Source organism: Sciurus carolinensis, chromosome 14 (genome assembly GCF_902686445.1).
Source record: "Sciurus carolinensis chromosome 14, mSciCar1.2, whole genome shotgun sequence".
In the NCBI taxonomy this organism is placed as follows: domain Eukaryota; kingdom Metazoa; phylum Chordata; class Mammalia; order Rodentia; family Sciuridae; genus Sciurus; species Sciurus carolinensis.
Window position 1 is genome coordinate 14,030,962 of NC_062226.1, and position 21,589 is coordinate 14,052,550.

Sequence of the window (21,589 nt, forward strand, 5' to 3'; positions counted from 1 at the left end):
TGCATATGTAAGTTTATAGGCTAATGTACATTTTCAAAGCCATTTTTTAAAAGCTGGTTATGCTTGATAGGGAAAAAGAGGGAAGAGGAAACTGCCTTCTTAACATATGTCTGGCTTTCATTCTTTACTAGGCTGGGTCCTGGTGGAGTAGAAGAAAACATTCACACTGTTTTATCTAGAATTCCTTGTCTTAAGACCTAGGAGTGTAGGTTTTGTTTTGCTTGGAAAGGGTGGAGACTGGCCAAGATGTTAAGCCTGATATTTTCTATGCAGTTCTGGAAATGCCACTTCTTGGGCCATAAATTTCTCTTTTGTTAGACAAGGGCACTAATACTGACACCCTTCAGGAACTTGTGAAAATCAAATGAAGTAATGTTTTTGAGCAGTACTACAACCTTTGAAACCAATTTAAATAAGAAAGTTACCTAAGGGAACACACAGAATTAATTGCAGAACCAGAGATCAAACCCAGGGTTTCATCTCCCAATTTAGGAATCTTCTCAGTACAACACATATTTCCTCAGAGCTTTGTGATTGCTGATATTAAAGGCAGAAGGGCAAGTTTAATATTTAGTTGAGGTGGGGGGGGAGGGTAAGCAGGGGATGTGGGTAGAGAGGGAAAAGTACCTAGTGAGCAATTATACTTTCAAGTCAGTAACTACTCTTAATTATAAAATTAAACCCATTAAGTTTGAATCCTTAAATTTTTCTTCTAACTATTAAGAGAAACTTTGTGATAAGGATGTTAATGGGAGGGATGTTAGTGGTCTTGTCATTCCAGCCTCAGTGGCACAAAGAGGAATCCTTCCCAGGTGTACATAGAAATGAGACTAATAAAAAGTACTATTTAAGGTACCCTAAATTGGGCACTGTGCCACACACATCCCTGCTTTATTTCTTATATCAAAATCTCTCAAAATCCTGAAGTTGAATAGTAGTTTCCATTTCACAAATGACAGAATTGAAACATAGAAGTTAGTTGAACGTTCCCATGATCACATAGGAAGTGGCTGAATCAGTGAAAAATTCGACTCCAAAGCATTTTCGTTTATCCCATTCTGCCTTTGTCTGTATCCAGCTGTCCAGATTATTCACAGTAATGGGAAGCTCACCACTCTGGAGGTGGTTGCTCCATTGTTGGAAAGCTCTGATGATTTAAAAGCTTCTCCTCATGTTGAATTGAAATTCTGCTTCCTGAGGTTTCTCCCTGGGGACCTTGTGCTGCCAGTACATGATATTCCTAGAGGCACTCTAAAAGAGTTCGGTTTAGACCTATGACCTTAAGGAAGTTCCCTCCAAAGTTATTTAATTCTTTTAGAAAAGTAAAATTGGTGGTTTGTTTGTTTTTGTTTTGTTTGTGGTGCTGAGGGAAATTGGTGTTTTTAACAGTACATTCTGCAGAGTTAATGAAACCTCCTTTATTTAAAAAAAACAAAAAACAACTTTTATAATCAGAGGTGAAGAACTAGAAAACAGCCTCCTATAGATTTTCCCATAGCCTCCCTCTTTTATGTAAGAGCTGGACCAAATAATTCTTTTCAGGACTTAGGAGAATATGTAAATCTCAGAAATGACTTTTTTTTTTTTTTTTTTTAAATAAAGATGCTCACTGGAAAGTTTGTGGGCATATTATTTGCCCTGTTGTAGGATAGCTCTTAAATATTCAGGAAGGTGAGAACCTGATAACATTTTAATGATTATTTTAGATTTGCCTCGTGGCCATTTAATTCATAAATGTAAGCAGATGTGTGTCATAGTTTGTAGGTGGGTGGGTGTGATGAAGGAAGCCCCTCTATACTTCACTGAAGAAAAAAAGATTCTAAGGCATGTGTTTTTAATTGATCATTATTATTAATTAACTCTTTTAACATTGTGTGAATCCTCTCAGGAAAGGATTGTTCTAGAAGATTGCTAAGATACAGAGGATTGTTATCTTGTGATAAGTTGATAAAACAGTGTGAACTATTCTTGGCAATGAAATTATCTTTAATATAAATTAATTAATGTATCTTTTAGCTCAAACCCTTTAACTTCAAGAGTATTATCTTGAAGTTCATTCACAGTTCCAGAAACCCAAATTATTATATAGCAGAAGATGTGATTGATGTGAACTAAAAATCACAGTTTTTGTTTGAATTCATTTTTGCCAGATTTGATATTGGAAACTTATGACTTTTGCTCACCTTATATTAAAGGTGGAAGATGAGATCTGACTTTTTGTGTAGATGTGATCTAGGTGATCTGTTTGGAAAGAAATTTATTTCCTTTTTCAGTTATTGTGGACATAAGTTTTAAGAATTTAGAGGACAACCTTGTAAGAAACTAATCAGAATAAGATTTTTTTTTAAAAGTCACGTGGAGTTGAGTGTGGTGGTACACGCATGTAATCCTAGTGACTTGGGAGGCTAAGGCAGGAGGATCACAAGGTCAAAGCCAGGTGCGGCAATTTAGCAAGGCCCTAAGCAACTCAGTGAGACCCTGTCTCAAAATAAAAAATAAAAAAAGGCTGGGTATGTGGTTCAGTGGTTAAGAGCCCCTGGGTTCAATTCCTGGTACCAAAAAATAAAAAAAGTCTTATGGAAATGTCTAATCATGAAAATAAAATAATTAACCCGTATCTACTTGTCACCTACCTATTAGTACATGTCCAATCTTGGGGAAAAGTTTTTTTTTTTTTTTTTTTTTTTTTTTTTTTTTTAATTGGTTTGCTTTATTTTCTTGTTCTCTTTCCATTAGTTTAGTCCACATTGTGAAGAGGAAATTGACCCCTGTTGATACTAATGCAGGATACTTTAAAATTATTTTGTCTCAATTAGCCCTGGAGCAATTTGTCATTCTTCTGAAAGGGAAAATGGTATAATCAGATAGACATAGTCCCCCCCCCCCCAATCTTGTCACCAAGTATGGTTCTTCTGGTTGTCACTGACTTAAGACAGACAACTTGGTGTACTGATCTTGAGAGCACTGACTTCCATTTCATTCTGCTCTTTCACTAGCTCTGTGAGTATAGGCAAATAACTTCTATTACCTGTAGTTTCCTCATCTGCAAAGTAAAGATGGTGATAACTTTTTTTTTTTTTAAAGCATCAAGATGATTATTTTTTATTTTGTGATGGGGAAGGGCAGGTCTCAACTTTGTTACCCAGGATAACTTAGAATCCTCCTGCCTCAGTGTTGCAAGTAGCTATGGTAACAGGCATATGCCATTGTGCCCCATAGTATCAGAGTTATTAATTTGCCTTATTTGTGCAGGCTTCTAGGACCCTCAAGGGTCTCGGGCACACATGTTTAAGACTTACCAGTTACTCATCTGAGGCTTATAAAAACAGACTGTGTAATTCATGTTCTAACTGATAATTCCATAAGGGAGGTAGAAGAACCAGAATGTCTGAGGCACATAGCCTACTACATCTGCTTATTTTTTTCTTCATATCTTTTTGCCTGGATATCTGTTGGAAAAGCAAGCAGTCAATTCTGAGATTTTGGTGACAGGTTAAGTTAAACCTAGCAAGACAACTAATGTCTTAGGTTACTGCTCCAGAGACTTGCTTTCTGGTTATTGTACCTAATGCTTATTTTTATAATTCTAGTGTCCAAATAGAGTATATTAAGGAATTCATTAAGGAAGTAATTTTATAATGGTCTTGATGAGGGGGATGTATTGTAGAATACATTGTTTCATTATGAATGAATACTTTATAATAAGTCTTTTACTGTGATAATGCATGTAGCATGTGCTAGACTTCAAAAGGAACAAGTCAGACACACCAGCCTGTTTCACTGATTTATGTTTCAGAGATCATGGTTTGTTAAGGTGTTTTCCCAAATGTATTTTCTTTTATGTGCATGGAAAAGTTTTCAGGTGAATATAGAATATTAACTGTAAAATTGTAGTGACTAATCATAAAGTTGTAATGCTAAAATTTTTACACTAATATTTAATACTTCATTTGTTAGCAGTCTTGCTTGAATGATCTTTTTGAGCAGAACTAATACAATATTTTGATGTGCCACAGGTAAATTTTTCCATAACCTTATGGAGAGAAAGGACTTTGAGACATGGCTTGATAACATTTCTGTTACGTTTCTTTCTCTGACGGACTTGCAGAAAAATGAAACTCTGGATCACCTGATTAGTCTGAGTGGGGCAGTCCAGCTCAGGCATCTCTCCAATAACCTGGAGACTCTCCTCAAGCGGGACTTCCTCAAACTCCTTCCCTTGGAGCTCAGTTTTTATTTGTTAAAATGGCTTGATCCTCAGACTTTACTCACATGCTGCCTCGTCTCTAAACAGTGGAATAAGGTGATAAGTGCCTGTACAGAGGTGTGGCAGACTGCTTGTAAAAATTTGGGCTGGCAGATAGATGATTCTGTTCAGGACGCTTTGCACTGGAAGAAGGTTTATTTGAAGGCTATTTTAAGAATGAAGCAACTGGAGGACCATGAAGCCTTTGAGACCTCATCACTAATTGGACACAGTGCCAGAGTGTATGCACTTTACTACAAAGATGGACTTCTTTGTACAGGTAAGAAATGCTGGTTGTTGTTTTTGTTTGTTTGCATTTGATAGGGTATAATCTTAAAACACACCACTCAAGCTTGTGAAGGCTAAGTGTTGATTGTATGAGCTATCTGTAATGGCATGCTCTTCCTAGCCCGTGAGTGTATTTCTCCACCCCTCTTTATCCTCTTCTTTCCTACTACAGAGGACAATCATTTTTGTAAGGTTTAATGAAAGAAAGAAAGAAAAAAAAAAAAACTTCAGACATTCTTTTAAGCATAAGGTGAACAAGAAAGCTGTAGATTACTTTTTCTACATTTTTCCTCCATGTACGGCTCTCTGTGTTGGTTAATTTTCTTTTTCTATCAGTGATTTTTTGGGGGGTGAAAACCAGTAGGCGAAAACATTGGACTCTAATTCTAGCAAGTAGTTAGATCATTTTGGATGAATTTTTTAACCTGTTTCCTTGTCATTAAAATATGGGAAGGGAAGATTTTCTTTCTTTCTCAAAAATCCTGTGATTCTAAGAAAGTCGAGAGTTTGGGCATAGGAATGAATTGTGTATTTTTAAACTAGGCAATTAAGTGACTTTATATAACACATGTAATCCTTAAAATTTGGAACTTTTGTGTACTTCATGTATTACTGTTTAATTATAATGGGTATGTGTTTCTACAAATAGTAATCTCTGCCCACATTTTAGGCAACACATTTTGACAGGCAGTGTAAATAATTAAGTAATATTTGGAATTGCTCTAGGCAGTTCTAATCAGTGATCCCAATGCTTTATTGTATTGTATATAATGTATAAGGCTACTCGGAGTTCTTTTTTCACCCAAGATAATTTTTTTTTTTAATTTTTTTAAATCATTGATAGACTTATTTATTTATATGCAGTGCTGAGAATCAAACCTAGTGCCTCACACATGCTATACAAGGGCTTTACCACTGAGCCACAACCCCAGCCCTCACCCAAGAAAATTTCTGACAAACATTTGTACAGGTCCAGAAGTATGAATGATTTTATAGCTCCACTTAGTGACTTTGCAGATATACTGAACTGATGCCATGTCTACAGCAAATTCCTAAATAACTTGCCTCTCTTTTAGTCTCACGAGATGCAATTTTAACATTTTTAATAGTTAAGAGATACGTAAATTCTCAAGGTTGTTTTAAAATTGCATTTCCTTCTTATGGATGTATATTTTCCCACATAGTAATATATTCTGTGAAATGTCTGACACCTTGCCAGTTTTATAAAATAGACATTTGATTTAAGGCAATGGTTTATCATCCTGAAGTTATTTCATGCTGACGTTATTTTTCCTGTCTCATAAGTCTGATTGTTGGCTCTTCATCATCTGTACCTCTGTCCTTTGATGTACTTTCCCATTTGTGGCGATGGCTCTTCCATGCCCTTTTGCTTCATGATCTATGGCAGGTGTTTTTAAAAGATCAAGATGTAGTATTGCCTTGGAGCTCTTTTCCACTTAGGTAAATGTTGACTGTTGACTCATTGTTTTCACAGCCACCCCAGCTTTACAAAAATTTTCTTCTCTCATAATACTTTACTTTTGAAATACAATAAAAAAAACATCAATTACTTGGAGCAGAAATCAATGGGAAACAGTCACTGAATTCTCTTTACTTTTTGGAAAGTAAATATCTACAATAAATATGCCTAGCCTTGTCCCCCAAGTGTATTACCATTGAGCTACCCACATTTTAAAATTAGTCTCTAAGTGGGCTTATCTATTAATTTTTTTATTAAATTCACCACATTTGCATATTGAAAATTATGCTATAGCTGTTAAATGATCTAATGCTTTTTTCTAACAGCATCATCCCTGTGAGTTCACTAGTGAGAGAAGTACCTGTTACAGAATTATATATGTGTTTATGTCATCTTGTTTCTTAAGAGCTTGAATTTTCACTTGAATTGTGAAATCCTGAATTTGGCAATAAGCTTGGTGACTTTTAGATTAGCACCTTGAGCAAACAATGAAGATAGTATTATAGCTAATGCTAAATAGCTGATGCTAAAAAATTGACATGGTGTAGACTGAGTTCTCTTACTCTTATGCATTTATTTTCTCAAAATACACACTGGCATGAGGAAGGTGACCTAACTTAGGTAAAGTTTCCATGTGGACTGTGGCAAGTCAGAGAACACTTGCCTTCCACAGAAGTGTAGCCTCTGCACCATTGTATGGATTATTGCCACGAAGGATTCAGGGTCGGAGTACCCAGATCTTACTTTTCAAGAGAAACCTCAAATCTAGATTTTTGTGAAATATTCTGATTTTTTTTTTTTTCCTGTATGGATTTTTATTCAGACTTTAAAAAATATTGTGGTTGAGTCATATTTAGCCTGGGGGCTGCTGTATTGTAACCTCTGGCTTATAGTTGATAAGAGAATCAAGAGCTGTAACAAGTCAAAATGACACAGTTCAATTGTGTGGAAAGTTGTTCAGAAGAAAGGATTTCTTGCCTATGGGAAAATTGAGCAGTGTTTACGTTGGGACTTGAAGATTGGGTATACTTTAGAGAGATGAGATACAGAGTGAGAGCTTTCCAACAGGAAGACAGGCATAAGCAAAGCTATGGAAGGGACTAAGCATGGAGCACGTAGAAGAAAACAAAATGCATTTTAATTGAGCTCTTAGGTTGTAAGTAGGGCCTCTTACAAGGGTCACTTAGAACCTAATCTGAAGAAATAGGTTTGGACTGTGTTGCAAAAATCCTTGAATGTTGGGAACATGAGTTTGGACAGCTCTCTAAAAAGTAAAGCCATGAAAGATTTCTAAGCATACCAGGGACTGTGGTTAGATCTTTTTGCTTCAGGTAGACCAGTAGTTCTTATTTCTGTCAGACTCAAGTCCTCTTTTATCTTATCTTGAATTTGTGGAAATAAATTATCTACACATGCACATATTTTTAAATCTGTGTAATGCCTAAACTCTGATCCAGAAGAGAAATGAGGGCTTTCATTTAAAACAAAATACATATTTAAACATGTAATGTTCAAGCATGGCTACAGTAAAGGCAGTGAAATGAACACATTTGCACCCATAAGTACCGTCGTTATGAACATGACAACAGAAAGCACGTGCTGGATTTGTCTTAAATTTGGTGTAAGACTCTTCACAAAGTTCCAATGAAACAAGGCACATCTTTCCTCAGTTTACCTGGCATTTACACTCACAGAAAATTTGGTATGTATTTAAGCATATGCTTTACAAAAAAGATTTCTGGTCTCAGGTGACTAAAAATAAGTTCATTTATGAATATATGGCAGAACCATCAAAAATGTCTTGCAAAATGAAGACAGTTCTTTTTATGCACTGTCTCAAACATTGAAGGGTATCTAGCATTCCCATCCTCTGCCCAGTTGAGGCCAGTAATATCCCTCCTCCATAAGTTTCTAAAATGATCCCTTTAAGAGATGATACCATTCTGACAGTTCTCAGTACCTCTGAGTTCTGAGCTTTCAAATTAAAGTGTAAACTGCTACTGTGTCGGCCAGGAACATAGGTCTAGAATTAGGATAGTAAGGATACAGATGAAAAAAGCAGCAGTTGAATAAAAGAGCAGTCATTAAAGTAGAATTGATAGGATTTAGCAATGGATTAAATACCTGGCAAGGAGAAGAGGTTTTAGAAATGGCTGAGGTGTCTAGCTTTGTGTGTCTGGGAAGATAATAGCACTAATAATAAGACTAGAAAATGAAGGAATGAATTTGAGAGGTAGAGGGAATTCTGTTTGGGATGAACTGAATTCAATTGCCCATTAGATATCTTATTAGAGTTGTCATGGTATTTGGAAATGCAGTCAGAGCTTTGAAGAGTACTCTGGGCTCAAGAGAAAGATGAGGAGTTGGTAACATCACAACTATGACTGGAGCAGTGACATTTTAAACGGAGAGTTAGGAAAAAGAAGAACCCTGAGTGGATCCTTGATTAAGAGTACTTAAGAGAAATAAGAGAAGTGAAAGAAGTGTGATGAAGAGTTTCAAGGAGAATGACGCCTGTTTTGAAGAGGTGCTGGTTTTGTTTATTCAGTTGGTCACCAGAGTCACATGCCTCAGGGTGTTTCGAGAGCTGAGATCTGATTCTACCAGTTACATATTTAAACTTGATAAGATAGTTTACTCCATGTGGGTTACAGTTCATTTTTCTCCTCCCTTTGTTACACACCCATCCTTGTCATTTTTCGTATCAAAGTACTGTTTTTAGAATTGAGAGTTTTTTATCCTTTCACTAGATATAAGAGTCCACATTTATTTGATCTCTTTCACCTCTAGACTGCATTATTGGTGACCTCTTTCAGAAAATGTGAGGATAGCAAATGGGAGTCCAGAAGAGAGGCTCACAGTAATGCCAGAAAGGTGCGGAGAACAGTGGCTCCTAAAGGTTTAACAATTAGGAGTAAACTTGAACCAGTGTAAAATGGAACCCAACCTGATTTTCTTTTTTCCTTTTTTTTTTTTTAAATTCTTAAATGTATAAACCAAATGACCCATTTTTCTGTAAAATTAGTTTAAATAGTTTGGAAAATCCCTCAGTTTTTTCTCTTCTCAAATTGTGGTGCAGACAACAAAAAATTTACCCCTTTAAAGCTTATAGTTCCATCTCACTAAGTACTTTCCCAGTGTTGTGCAACCATCGCCATCATCCATCTCCAGAACTTTTTTGCATCTTGCCAAACTGAAATTGTAGCAGCTGAACACTAATTGCCTATTATTTCAGTCTGTGGTAATCTCCATTCTACTGTGAATTTGACTCATGTAATAAGCTCAACTAAGTGGACTCATGTAGTATTTGTTCGTGACCAACTTATTTTTCGTAGCATAATATCTTTAACATTCCTCCACATTGTAACAGTGTCAGAATTTTGTTCCTTTTAAGACTGAATAATATTCCACCGTATATATGGACACACTTTAGATTTTCTTTTCTTTCTTTCTTTCTTTCTTTTTTTTTTATACTGGAGATTGAACCCACTGAGCCATATCTCCAACCCTTTTTTATTTTTTGTTTTGGGACCTGGTCTTGCTAAGTTGTTGAGGTTGGCCTTGAACTTGTGATCCTTTTGCCTCAGCCTCCTAAGTCTCTGGGATTACAGTTGTGTGCCACCACACCTGATTCCTTTTGATTTTTATATATCGTTCTTGCCTCTAGTTTTGTCCCCCTTCAAACCATTTTCCACAATGCGGCCATGTTTATCTTTCAGAAATGTAGATAAGGTCACAGTCAAAAATCCTCCTGATTCAGTGTTCCCACTTGACCTTGCTACTATTTGCAGTCAGTCCAAACTCTTTTTTGTAATTGTCCAAGTTTTAGGCCATGAAATCCTTCAGATTTCAATTAGTAAAATCTTGAAAAGTTTTTTAAATCATAAAATCCCTTCTTCAAATATGCCTGGCTTAAAAACCAAAGAGAAGTATAGTTGAGGAGCTGGTCCTGCTAGCTCCTGAGATAGGTTTGTAGAACACATGCATGTTGAGAAGCACAATCAATCTCAGTGGAGCCTCATCTGAAACTTTTTTGCTTTTTATCCCGTTGTGTGTTGTGTTTGCTGTGGACTTTTGTGCTGTTTAACACTGAATTGTTAGTCCTTGTTTAGCCTTTCTGTCTTCCCAAGTAGATTTAAGTCCCATGAGACCAGGAACCCTGCCTGATAGGGAAGTCCTATAAATATATATTGAATGGGTAAATCAGTGAATGAATGAGACCCCAGTTGAACACTGGAAGTAAATCAGAACCAAGCTTATTTAGGGCCTAAAATGATATATTTTCCTGCTCTAGCTCCTTAAGAATACAGTTACAAAATGCTCAAGCTGAAGAAGCTTAAAGACCTTCTATCTAGACTGCTGCCAAGTATAGTAGCTACCAACTTCACTTCACTTTGGAGTTCTTGAGCTGTAGCTAGTTCAAACTTGATGTGAAATACCAGAATTCAAAAACTTAGAATGTAAAAGAATATGAAATATTTCATTAAAATTTTTTATATTAGTTACATGTTGAAGTGTTAATATTTTTAACATATTGAGTTAGGTAAATACATTTTCTTCATGTATTTTCTTTAATTTTTCTAATTAACAACATTTTACATTTTTTATACAGTTTATGTTTTTCTGTTGGATAGAAATCTCTGAAGATAGGGTCCTGCTTGTGTGTGTGTGTTTATGTGTTTGTTCGTTTTATCCTGTGCTGGGGATTGAACCCAGGGCCTTGCACTTGCTAGGCAAGTGCTCTAGCACTGAGGTATGCCCCAGACTCCTGCTTGTCTGTTTCATTAAAGCTCCCTGATGGTTCTACTGTTTCAGATACCCATTGAGAACCAGCAACGAAGTCCAGCCCTACATTTTATGGGAAGAGAAACTGAGTCCTAAACAGCAAAGTGGCAACAAATAATGGTCTTCATTTTATTATACTTTATAGAGTTTGCCAAAGTTGAGGTCATGATCTTACTCTTTTCTGAGTGATGGTTACTTTTCCATTGTTTGAAATAATGGCTTTTAACTAAAGGTGGAGTTGTGTCTTTATTTAGTTATTTCAGCTTTTTTTTAAAACCAGGGATTAAACCCAGGGATGCTTAACCCCTAAGTCACATCCCCAACCCTTATTTTTTATTTTGAGACAGGGTCTTGCTAAGTTGCTGAGGCTGGCTTTGAACTTGGAGTTCTCCTGCCTCAGTCTTCCAAGTCTCTGGGATTACAGGTGTGCGCCACCATGCCTCAGCTCTTTGAAAACTGTTTATATGGTGCTTTCCTAGAATGTGGTGTCCTGATCATAGTGCCTATACTATCCTCTTAGAAGGTCTCTTTATTAAGTCTTTAAATTAAAAATAAATTATGAGATATGAGTCAATCATTAGAATTTTAAACTTATAAGAAAACAATGTTGAATTGTCATCATGATTAGTATAACATTTTCACCAGAGTCAGAAGAAAAACCTAATTTTTTCTACAGAATTTTAAGTTGATTCTATAAACTTCTTGTAGAGTTGCTGTGAATGTCTGGGGGTAATTTGTTCATTTTTGTTTTGTTTTAATGTTCCTTTACATATTTCAAGATGGCTCAAAAAATTAGCAGTTAGCTTTTGCAGAACTTAGCCCATGATCTAAGGCTTATCTTTGACTTGTCTTTGAGTGGACTACCTTCTAGCAGACAGCTCTGCTATTCAACATTCCTTATTTGTTCAGGACTGTTGTGTAGTGGACAAGCATGCAGGTGTAACATGCAGCAATAAGGAATACCCACCCATTTCAGACTCAAATTAGAGCTTGTAATATATTATGAATTTTTTTAAGTGGAAGCACCAAGAGATACTTTAGTCCTGTTCTATAGCCTGGAAAGTTAAGGGAAGGGACACCAAAAGGCTTGGATTTTGTCATAGTGTGCTTGATAGCATTTTGGTGACCGAGCAAGTCATGTTGCCCTCTCTATGCTTTGGTTTTCTCAACCTTAAAAGTAGGAGTGCTAGAGAAGGTGATCATTGAACGTTTGCTTTGAGAATACCATGGTTTTGGGATTAATTGTCCTTGCAGGGTGTTTGTTTTTGTATTAACCTCCCTACTTTTCTCTTGAAGGGTCAGATGACTTGTCTGCAAAGCTGTGGGATGTGAGCACAGGGCAGTGCGTTTATGGCATCCAGACCCACACTTGTGCAGCGGTGAAGTTTGATGAACAGAAGCTTGTGACAGGCTCCTTTGACAACACTGTGGCCTGCTGGGAATGGAGTTCCGGAGCCAGGACCCAGCACTTCCGGGGGCACACGGGGGCGGGTGGGTTGCCTTTTTCAAGGATTTTTATAATTTAGCATCATTCTTTGAAACCAGGAGCCAAGTATGTTAAAAAAAAAAAAAAAAAAAATTTTTTTTTTAAATTTAACCTGCTATTTTTCACTCTTCTCAATCACTTGAGTTATTTCCTTTTATCTCAGTTATTCCTATTTGGGATGTTTTCAGCAGTTTTGTTTTTCCTTGGCTCATTTAAAAATTCTTCCATGTACCCTTGTGCTGGGAGGGTACTTGGAGAGAGTTGTCCCTCTCCTGTTTCATTTTTACCCTGTCATGCAGTCACTTTTGTTTTATGAGTGTCTGTACTTCCAAACTGAGTGAATCCTACACTTGGGAATTCAGACCACTTTATTTGTAGATTTAAGACTGAAAATCCTTTGGAGAGATGGTGGTTCAGATAGTGTGATCTTTAGAGGTTACATCTAATTGGAGCTTGTTTGACCACCAGTTGATGCAAGCAACCACCTAAAGATAGAATGAAAGGAATATATCCCTGAATGTTTCTTAATAAAGGCGCATCAGATCTATTTTGCAGAAAATTGGTCTTTGGAATATAGCCTAAGACTTGAGCTCCCTATGTTGTATTTTGTTTTGGAGCTTTGTGTAGAAATATTGAGCTATTTCCTGGCCTCTTGTGCAGCAGCTTCCCTCTTCCTTTCCTCCATATATGTACTGCTTTCGCCTCTGGGGTTACAATCTATGCTCCTAAGCCTCACATTTATGAGTAACCTTCTAGGACTTCCCTGAGCAGGTTGGACCCCTCTGCTATAGGTTCCCCGTAACCTGTATTACTGTCGTAACACTCATCATGCAAGTACACATAACCGTACTTCCCCACCAGATTATAAACTCCAGAAGACAGAGATCTTGCCTGTCTTTTTCACCCTTATGTCCTGGATTCCTTGCACTGTATCTGGTGCTCAGTATTCTTCAAACTAAACCTAGCTGTTTTGCTGCTAAAACCATTTTTTTTTTAACATTTTGTTTGTCCTCCTGTATGTTTTTCTTCAGTCTTTGCTATCTACTACCACTTACCTGTTTCAGAAATTATTTGTTGTTTATGATTTAGTATAGAACTTAGATTTTAAACTGAGTGTAACATTCCACAATGTCAAGATATACAGTGACTTACAGGTCATTTTATTCCTGATCAGCTTTGAGAGCCCTGCTCTAGAAAATGTTCTACTTGCTGTTTCCTGGACATTGCTGTGGCTTTTCTTAACCCCGTGCCTTTGCTGTTCCCTCTACTTGCAATTTTCTTTTTCTTTTCTTGATAAACTCTACTCATCCTTCAGGGCCCATCTCCAATATCGCCTCTTCCCTGAAGTCCTCCCTGATAGCCCTGGGCAGAGTTAGTCATTCTCCTTGGTGTTTCCCTAGCAAGAGGTAAACTTTTATTTTTTTCTGGACTTCCTCCTCTTCTCCCCACTTAGAGTTCCTTAAAGAAGGGACAATGTCTTCATCTTTGGGTCTCCACTGTCCTTTAGAGCTTGGCAGGCATTTAAAAACAAATAGTACTTCCTGTGCTGCCTGAAATGATTTAGGTACTAGGTATACAACTGTGAAGAAATTCAGACATTGTTTTAAGTGAATGGCTTAGACTGACCTTTAAGATCCTTGTATTTTTCTCTTTACATTTTGTTTTACTCTTCAGATAATCCTAAGAAGGAATGCTATTATCTCCCTTACTGGTTTTGCTTCATGCTGAAGGTGGCACAGATATTAGAGATTACATTGTTCCCAGGACTTTCCAACCTTAGAATAATAAGCTATCTTAAGAATTTTGAAATAGATTTTTTTTTTTTTTAATCATAAAATTGCTGATTGAGTAGCACCATTCTTATAGTAGATCAGGTTAGGAAATTATATAGTTGGGCAGCTAGGGAGAATAAAGATGACTGACCACTTATTATAAAAGAACCATTGACAGAGAGGCATGTTTTAACTTTATGTATTTATATGTACTAGTGTTTAGTGTGGACTACAATGATGAACTGGATATCTTGGTGAGTGGCTCTGCAGACTTCACTGTGAAAGTATGGGCTTTATCTGCTGGGACATGCCTGAACACACTCACCGGGCACACGGAATGGGTCACCAAGGTATGAAGACCGAGAAGAAATCTTGATAACAGGCTTTTCATGGGTGGGCAATGGAGGATGGTAGACATTGCCTTATAAGTGGTAGATGAGTCAAAAGTGGAATAAATGCAGTCACAAAGCATGATAGTGTACAGTAGTACCAGAATTTTGAAGGTGATTATTTCTGGTAGGATTGGGGCACTTTTTTCCCCTTTCAGATGCTCATATTTCGCTTTTCTTTATATTTTTCGTGTTTCTCTTCTAATCAGATGAGCAGTCATCACTTTTTTTTCCTTCCAGTTTTAAAATGGGGCAAAGGACTGTCAATGTAGCTCAGTGGTGGACTGCATGTCTAGCATGTACAAGGCCCTGGATTTAATCTCCAGCACTGCAAAAAGAAAACACATCAAAAGTGGGGCAAAGAAAAGTGTAGAAGATTTCAACAAAATGTTGCGTTTCCTAGTTTTCAGAACAAGATTTTTGCTAGGGTCAAATACAGTATATTATTAATGGATATGCCATGCATGAGCACTTCTCTTGAGCTTCTCATACCATTTTCTGAGGCGCTGAGGATACAGGAATGAGCAGAATAGTCCTAGACCTTATCCTTATGCATGTTGGTTTAGTAGGAGGAATACTTATTAAACAGTATTTTCACAAATAGATGTTTTATAGTTACAAATTCTGTTAAAGAGGAGTACAGTGTTTTATAAGAAAATCCTGGAAGGTATCTTATTTAAGTAATTTAGGGAAAGCCTTTGGAGAAGAAGCACACCATGCAGAATGAATAGGTAGTAGCTGTGGGAAGAATAGCAAAAAGAGTGGTTCAGGTATAGGAATGAGAAAGAGTCTGGAACATTTGATGACCTGGAAGAAGGCCAGTATAGCTGTTCTGTACTTGGGGAGACAGGTGGAGGTGGTCATCATGTATGACTTACTAGGCCAGAGTAAAGATGGTAGATGCCAGAAGTGTAGTAGGAAGGAATTGGAAGCTCTGATTCAGGGTCTGATTTATGTTTTAAGAAATATAAACAGATACAGGGCAACCAGTTAGGCTTAGTCTAAGCAAGAAATGTTCACAACTTGGACTTGAGTGATAATGAAGGAAAAGGGGTACACATGAAGGACATGTTTTTAAGGTAAAGCCATCTAAACTTACTGATTCGTTGTGGGGGATCAAGAATCAGATGAGTGATAGATTTTAGATTGAGTAGGTGTTTGTCTTTTTCTGAAATAGGTGGAGCTAAAGGAAGAGTAGTTTGTGAGAAGATCAATATTATGTTTTGAGCAAATTTCATTTTTAAACAGAGACATTATATAAGGCAACTTGATGTTAGAGAAAACAATAGACTTGAGCCAAAATATGCCTATGATGTCTCAAACAAGTTACTCTCACCTTTAGGAACTGAGTTTTATCATCTGCTAAGTTTCTGTGACTGACTTAAATGAGATGTTGGGAGCATACCCAACAAGGTACCTAATACTTAATAGCAGATCCGTCAGTTTCAGTTGAATCTCTAACCCAGATTTCTGAATGAGTGAATCTTGCCTCCTGTTTCACCTCATGCTGATTTATTTTAAAGAATTACCTGGAATGTAGTGTTTACGGATTATTTCAAGTGTTAATGGCATGTTAGTTTTTATTACAATACTAATATTACTTAAATGGTTTTATTTTATGTTCATTGCAATTAAGTGAAGTAAGATAATAGGTGCCTTGCTTTCTGTTTTAAAGGTGGGGAAGGTAAGAGGTTAGATAGGACTGAGGATGTAGCTCAGTGGTAGAGTGCTTGCTTTGCTTGCATGCAACCCTAGCATTGAAAGAAAGAAAAGGGTTAGATGGTCTTGCCCAGGGTTGCAGAGTTTAGTATATGGCAGATTCTGGTCCCAAGTCCAGTGCTTTTTTTTTTTCTTTATAATGTACATGCTTATGAAAACAGATCATTTACTTCTACATGTACGTACCATTTCTGTTGCTTATGTTTTATATTATGCCACATTTTATAATTTTTAAAATTAATTCTAATATCTTCTTTCATAATTAAATGCTGCCAACATGGACACTTTTAGATACTGCTAATAACAAAATCTAGTTGTAGCAAAAATCTTAGGTTAACTTGGTAATAGAGTTATAGCTTAGCTATTGTAGCATAGTATATCGTTTCAAGTTCATTTTCTATTTTAAAAGTGAAATAAGATAAGTTTTGGAGCAGCATTAAAAGGATCTTTCTGTAACATAGATGTTGATATTTGTAGGTGGTTTTGCAGAAGTGCAAAGTCAAGTCTCTCTTGCATAGTCCTGGAGACTACATCCTTTTAAGTGCAGACAAATATGAGATCAAGGTGAGTTTTTTTTTCTGTTGTTAATTTGTCTTATCAAAGAAAAACTGACAAATAGAAAAAAATTAAAGTGTATGGCAAAGGGAGAATGTTTCAAGGGGAAGACCAAGAATGTCTTAGTCTAAGTTCTCTTAAGCCCATTGGGAGAGAGATGTTTGATAGCTCCATGGTATGCAGTTTCTAACTCTTAAATTTGCTGATGAAAAAGAAATACACAAAAAATTGTTTTCCAGTCATTCATCCTCTTAAGACCTATACCTCCTGCTTTGGATCTAAACTTCATGTGTTATAATGATTTGTGAGGAATTTACAAAACACTCTTTACAAAACATTCTCGTTGCATCTTTTTAATCATCTGTGTGGTAGGCATTTTCCTTGTAGAAGCAGAGATTCAAAGAGGTTAAATATTTTATCTAGAATCATGCAAAAGAATAAGGATTTTAATATGTGACTTTTTTCTGTAAAACCTGAGTCTTTGCAGTATATTTCACTTTGTATCTGACTTTAGCATATGCAAGATATTTTAAAGACAAGCTTTTCTGTGGTGATGTTCTCTGTCATCTTTCCTAACTTTGTTTTTTCTATAGATTTGGCCAATTGGAAGAGAAATCAACTGCAAGTGCTTAAAGACATTGTCTGTCTCTGAGGATAGAAGTATCTGCCTGCAGCCAAGACTTCATTTTGATGGCAAATACATTGTCTGTAGTTCAGCCCTCGGTCTCTACCAGTGGGACTTTGCCAGTTATGATATTCTCAGGTAATGTTTCCTTGGACCTTATGCTTTACCTTTGAAAGTCTTTTGAAAAGTTCAGTAGTAAAGACAAGACTAGATTTTTGAATATACCAATCAGTAGCTTGCTTTTATGAAACATGTACTGTATCAGTTACAAACAGGATTATATGTATTGAATATCTCACATAGGCAAAATGATTTAGACAGTAAGTGACCAAGAAAGGGTTATATGCTGAAACCTAAGGATCTGGGTTCTGTGCCTTCCCTTACTCTGAGTCATGAACCACTTCTCCTTTTAGAATTAACATACTGTTTTGGAAAATGAGGGACTTGGATGAGAAGAGCTTTCAGATCTTCTTTAGTTCTAACAATTAAGTTCTGCATAGTAAGTTGGAATTATTATGTGAGCCTGGTCAACCTCAGTGGCTTTAGGCATCAAGTGACCTTCTATCGATTAGTAGAAAGATAGCTCGCTAGAGGAAGTGTAACTTGCATGGTTTCCCTTCAAAGAAATAAGTAAAAGGTCCATGGACAAATAATTTTGTGACTTATTGCACATTATAGACCCCTCTTGGACGTTGGAAATATCTATTAGCATATAGGACTGATGGAAGCCAGTGCCATATAATAAGTGAGAGAATTTACATTAGTGTTGAGACTTTGGTTTAAGAATAGGTGCCATCTCTCTTGGGCTGCATGATTTTATGTAAATGTCTTGACTCCTCTGTGCTTCAATTTCCTCATCTGTAAAGTGAATGTTAAATGAAATGCCTGTGGTGAGGATCTAGTACAGGACCTAACAGATGTTCCTAGCAACTGTGAGAAACTCTACAATAAGAAACCTGTCTGAATTTGTTTTAACTCCCTATACTTTACACTTGTGGTGCACACATCTATTAATAATTCATAGAAATAGTGTTCCACAGCATGGTTCAGGAATTGCCAGCTTGGGGGAGTAAGAGAAAATTGAGAATTCTCTTCATTGTTTTTATACATAACTATTTGAGATCATCTTGAATGGGATCTGTTCATACTAGCCAACAGGACTTTGGTGGGCCCCAATCTCTCTGGTCACAAGTTAAATTGTCATTTGTGTCACCTGAGTCAGACCAACTTTTCTGACCAGTTAGATTTCAGAGCTTTCAGAATAATTTCTAGAAGTAATTGATGCTTATGCTTTGAGAAAAAGAGTGAAACATCTCCAAACAATGTTAGTTGTAAGCTCTTCATTTTATAGACGGGGGAAACAAACTGAGATGTGATAGGGGCCCTGCCTTGCATTCCACATTTTACTCTAATCCAACACTCATCCATCCTTGACTGGATTATCTGGTAGGCATAAACATAACACCAGGAAGCCAAGAGTGCCAAAAAGTGAGAAAAGAAATTTGTGAAAGAATTTGATATTTTGCAAAGAAAAGAGTTCAAGTATTCACCATGGGAAAAATCACATCTTTTACAGTTTAATATTACTTTTATTTTGAATTAAAATTTTGAGAGGAGAATGCAAAAGGAAGGTGTAATAGAAGTATCATAAACATTTCAATGCTTAGAGTCTTTAAAAGCTTCAGTTTGATCTCGCGTCTACCTTTCTCATGTATACTTCCTATTCAGCCTGGTGTCCCAGATGAAAGTTCTGCTGGTTTTTAGTGTTTGGATGCACTAACTTTAATTAAAGAACATGCAAGATTATTTGCTGATAGGAAGCACATGGTTCACAGTTTTCTTTAAAAAGAGGCTACTTTATATCTGCTTTTTCTCTTCTAAACGCAAATAAACTAACCTCTTTTGAAACACTAGTACAAATCCTGTTGCCTCAGTTGCTAAGATCTGATTGGACTACTTAAGCTTTGAAGCTAATAGGAAAGAAGCAAAGCACACATGACAGCATGTTACTCAATAAGTGTGAGATGTGATGTAATCTCTTGAGCTAGGTTATCTCAGTACAGCATGCGTGGTTACTTAGGTTCAAAGGCTCAGACTGCCAGCAGGGATGTCTGTTTATAGGTCTAATGTGACACAGGAGTTAAAGGGCCTAAGCCTGTCAAGACCTGTGTTCTATTTCTGCAACATATTTGTTTGGAATCAGCTTGTCTTTATATCCTTGTTAAACCCTATCACCAGCACTACCCAGATTCCAGTGTTTCTAGTTATACCATTCTTTACACCGATGATGTAGAACTTACCAGACTTTCTAGCTGTTTTCTCCAGCTTTCTTTGTATCTCTCTTATAGCAATTTGTATTTATGTTCATTGTACCACTGTTTTATTCATTAGCAGGTATTTATTGAGCACCTGCCTTTGTGTCACATATTTTGATGTGCACTGGGAAGCAACAGAAATACTTACTAAATTCAGGAGGGAACGCTAATATTCAATAGCTAATTATAGGAGCTGGGGGTAGCTCAGTGGTAGAAGGCTTGTCTATCTTATCTTGCATGAGGCCCTATGCTCACAAACTCCAGCACCAGTGAGCATGCACAGAAGACCAAATACAATTTTTAAATGATTGGAATAGAGAGAACATAATACAGGGTCATTCCTTTGAAGAAGAGGTATTTGAAACTGAGCCCTAAGGATAAGTACCTATTGGGTCTGTTGTGAGGAGTGTTGCAGACTGAAAGACTGGTCTGTTTGAGGAATTCATCATTGTGACTGCGGATATAGGAGGATGGTAGAGAGCCATCAAAGAGTTTAAAAGTTTAAACAAAGTGGTAACAAAATCAGATTTTAGTGTGAAGAAAACTTATTGAAAGGGGTTAAGTGATTTTTTCTTGGGGAGACATCAGTAGAAAGCTATTGGCAATAGTACAGACTAAGATGGTTTCTTGGACCATAACTGTGGTTAACAGAGATAGTAATGAATACATTAGAGAAAAATTCAGAAGATAAAATCAATAGAGATTGGTGGTTGAATTTCTGATTTGAGTAAGGAGGAAAGTTAGATAGTTGCCATGTTTCCTAGCTTGAGCAGTTGGTGAATGAGCAAGTGAGGAATTGGAGAAACAGGTTTGGCTAATAAATTCAGTTTTACACAGACTGTGTATAAGGAACTATACCTTTTTTTTTTAACTACTTAATCCTACTTCCAATAGTAGCTAGCACATTTTAGATTCTCAATAAATATTTGTTGGGTGAATGAACATGTATCACCACGTAGAGATTGACGAATGAGTAACTGATTATATTTCATCTGAGGGACATTGATTGGAAGCTCTATTTCCCCTTTTCTTGAGATTAATCCCAGACTTGCACAACAGGGAGTGTTCAGTGATTGAGTTTGGATGAATGCTGTTCTTGAATATAAGCATCTAAATGGTTCTTTTTTAGTAGGAGTTTCTTCTATTTAAGGTGAACTTACTTTCTGATCTGTGTTTTAAGCACAGGACCAGCACTTCTTAAAGTTTTCTTAGTTTTGTAGAAGTGTTGTCCCTATAGATATTGTTAGTATCGCAGAATTTTTTTAAATCAAAGATTATCAGTTTGTAAGAAAAACACGTCTTGTGGTAGAGAACTTGTAAAATTTAGAGTCCTTTAATAATGTCTTCTATGTGGAATGCCCTTCCACTTCTTCAGGAAAGAAAGAATGCTCTTCTTCCAAGGCCATCTGATAAAAGGTAGAATGATATGCTCATTCCTTGATGTTCCCACTGTATCCAGTGTAGTGTCTGTGCTGAGCATGCTCTTATAGTCTCTGACAGTTATGTATGCTTTGCCTTCCCCCTTCCAAGGGACAAACACCATTTACTTGTCTTTTCTCAGGGACCCAGTCATTACTTAGCATGTCTGACACTAAGACCACATCTGTTCAGTTGAAATCCATTCATTTGTGCTGTTATCCATTCATTTAGGAGTTGTATACATTGACTGGAGATGCTCACTGCTCTCCTCATAGAAAAGAGCAGATTATAGAGCAGAAAAGAGGGTAGGTTCTAGAGTCAGACAGATCTGGGCTGAAATGCTAGGTCTGCATCATATTAGCTATGTGAGCATGGCAAGACATTTTACTCTTCGCCTCAGTTTATTCACTAGTAAAATGGAGATGAACCTTTACCTCACCTCATTGTGAGGATTGTGATAACATGTTAATTGCATCTGGCACTTGGTAAATGCTAGATAAAACATCAAGT

The 21,589-nt window shown here is 36.7% G+C and overlaps 1 protein-coding gene across 1 annotated transcript in view; it reads left to right on the plus strand.

Annotated features, from left to right (window-relative positions):
• Positions 1-21,589, plus strand: part of Fbxw2 (F-box and WD repeat domain containing 2) — a 28,649-nt gene that overhangs the window by 917 nt on the left and 6,143 nt on the right. Inside the window, exons 3-7 of the mRNA XM_047524471.1 lie at positions 4,017-4,526; positions 12,096-12,290; positions 14,274-14,407; positions 16,643-16,729; positions 17,314-17,483. Coding sequence (XP_047380427.1) covers positions 4,037-4,526; positions 12,096-12,290; positions 14,274-14,407; positions 16,643-16,729; positions 17,314-17,483 — 1,076 coding nt within the window. The 5' untranslated portion in view covers positions 4,017-4,036. The remainder of the gene's footprint in view (positions 1-4,016; positions 4,527-12,095; positions 12,291-14,273; positions 14,408-16,642; positions 16,730-17,313; positions 17,484-21,589) is intronic.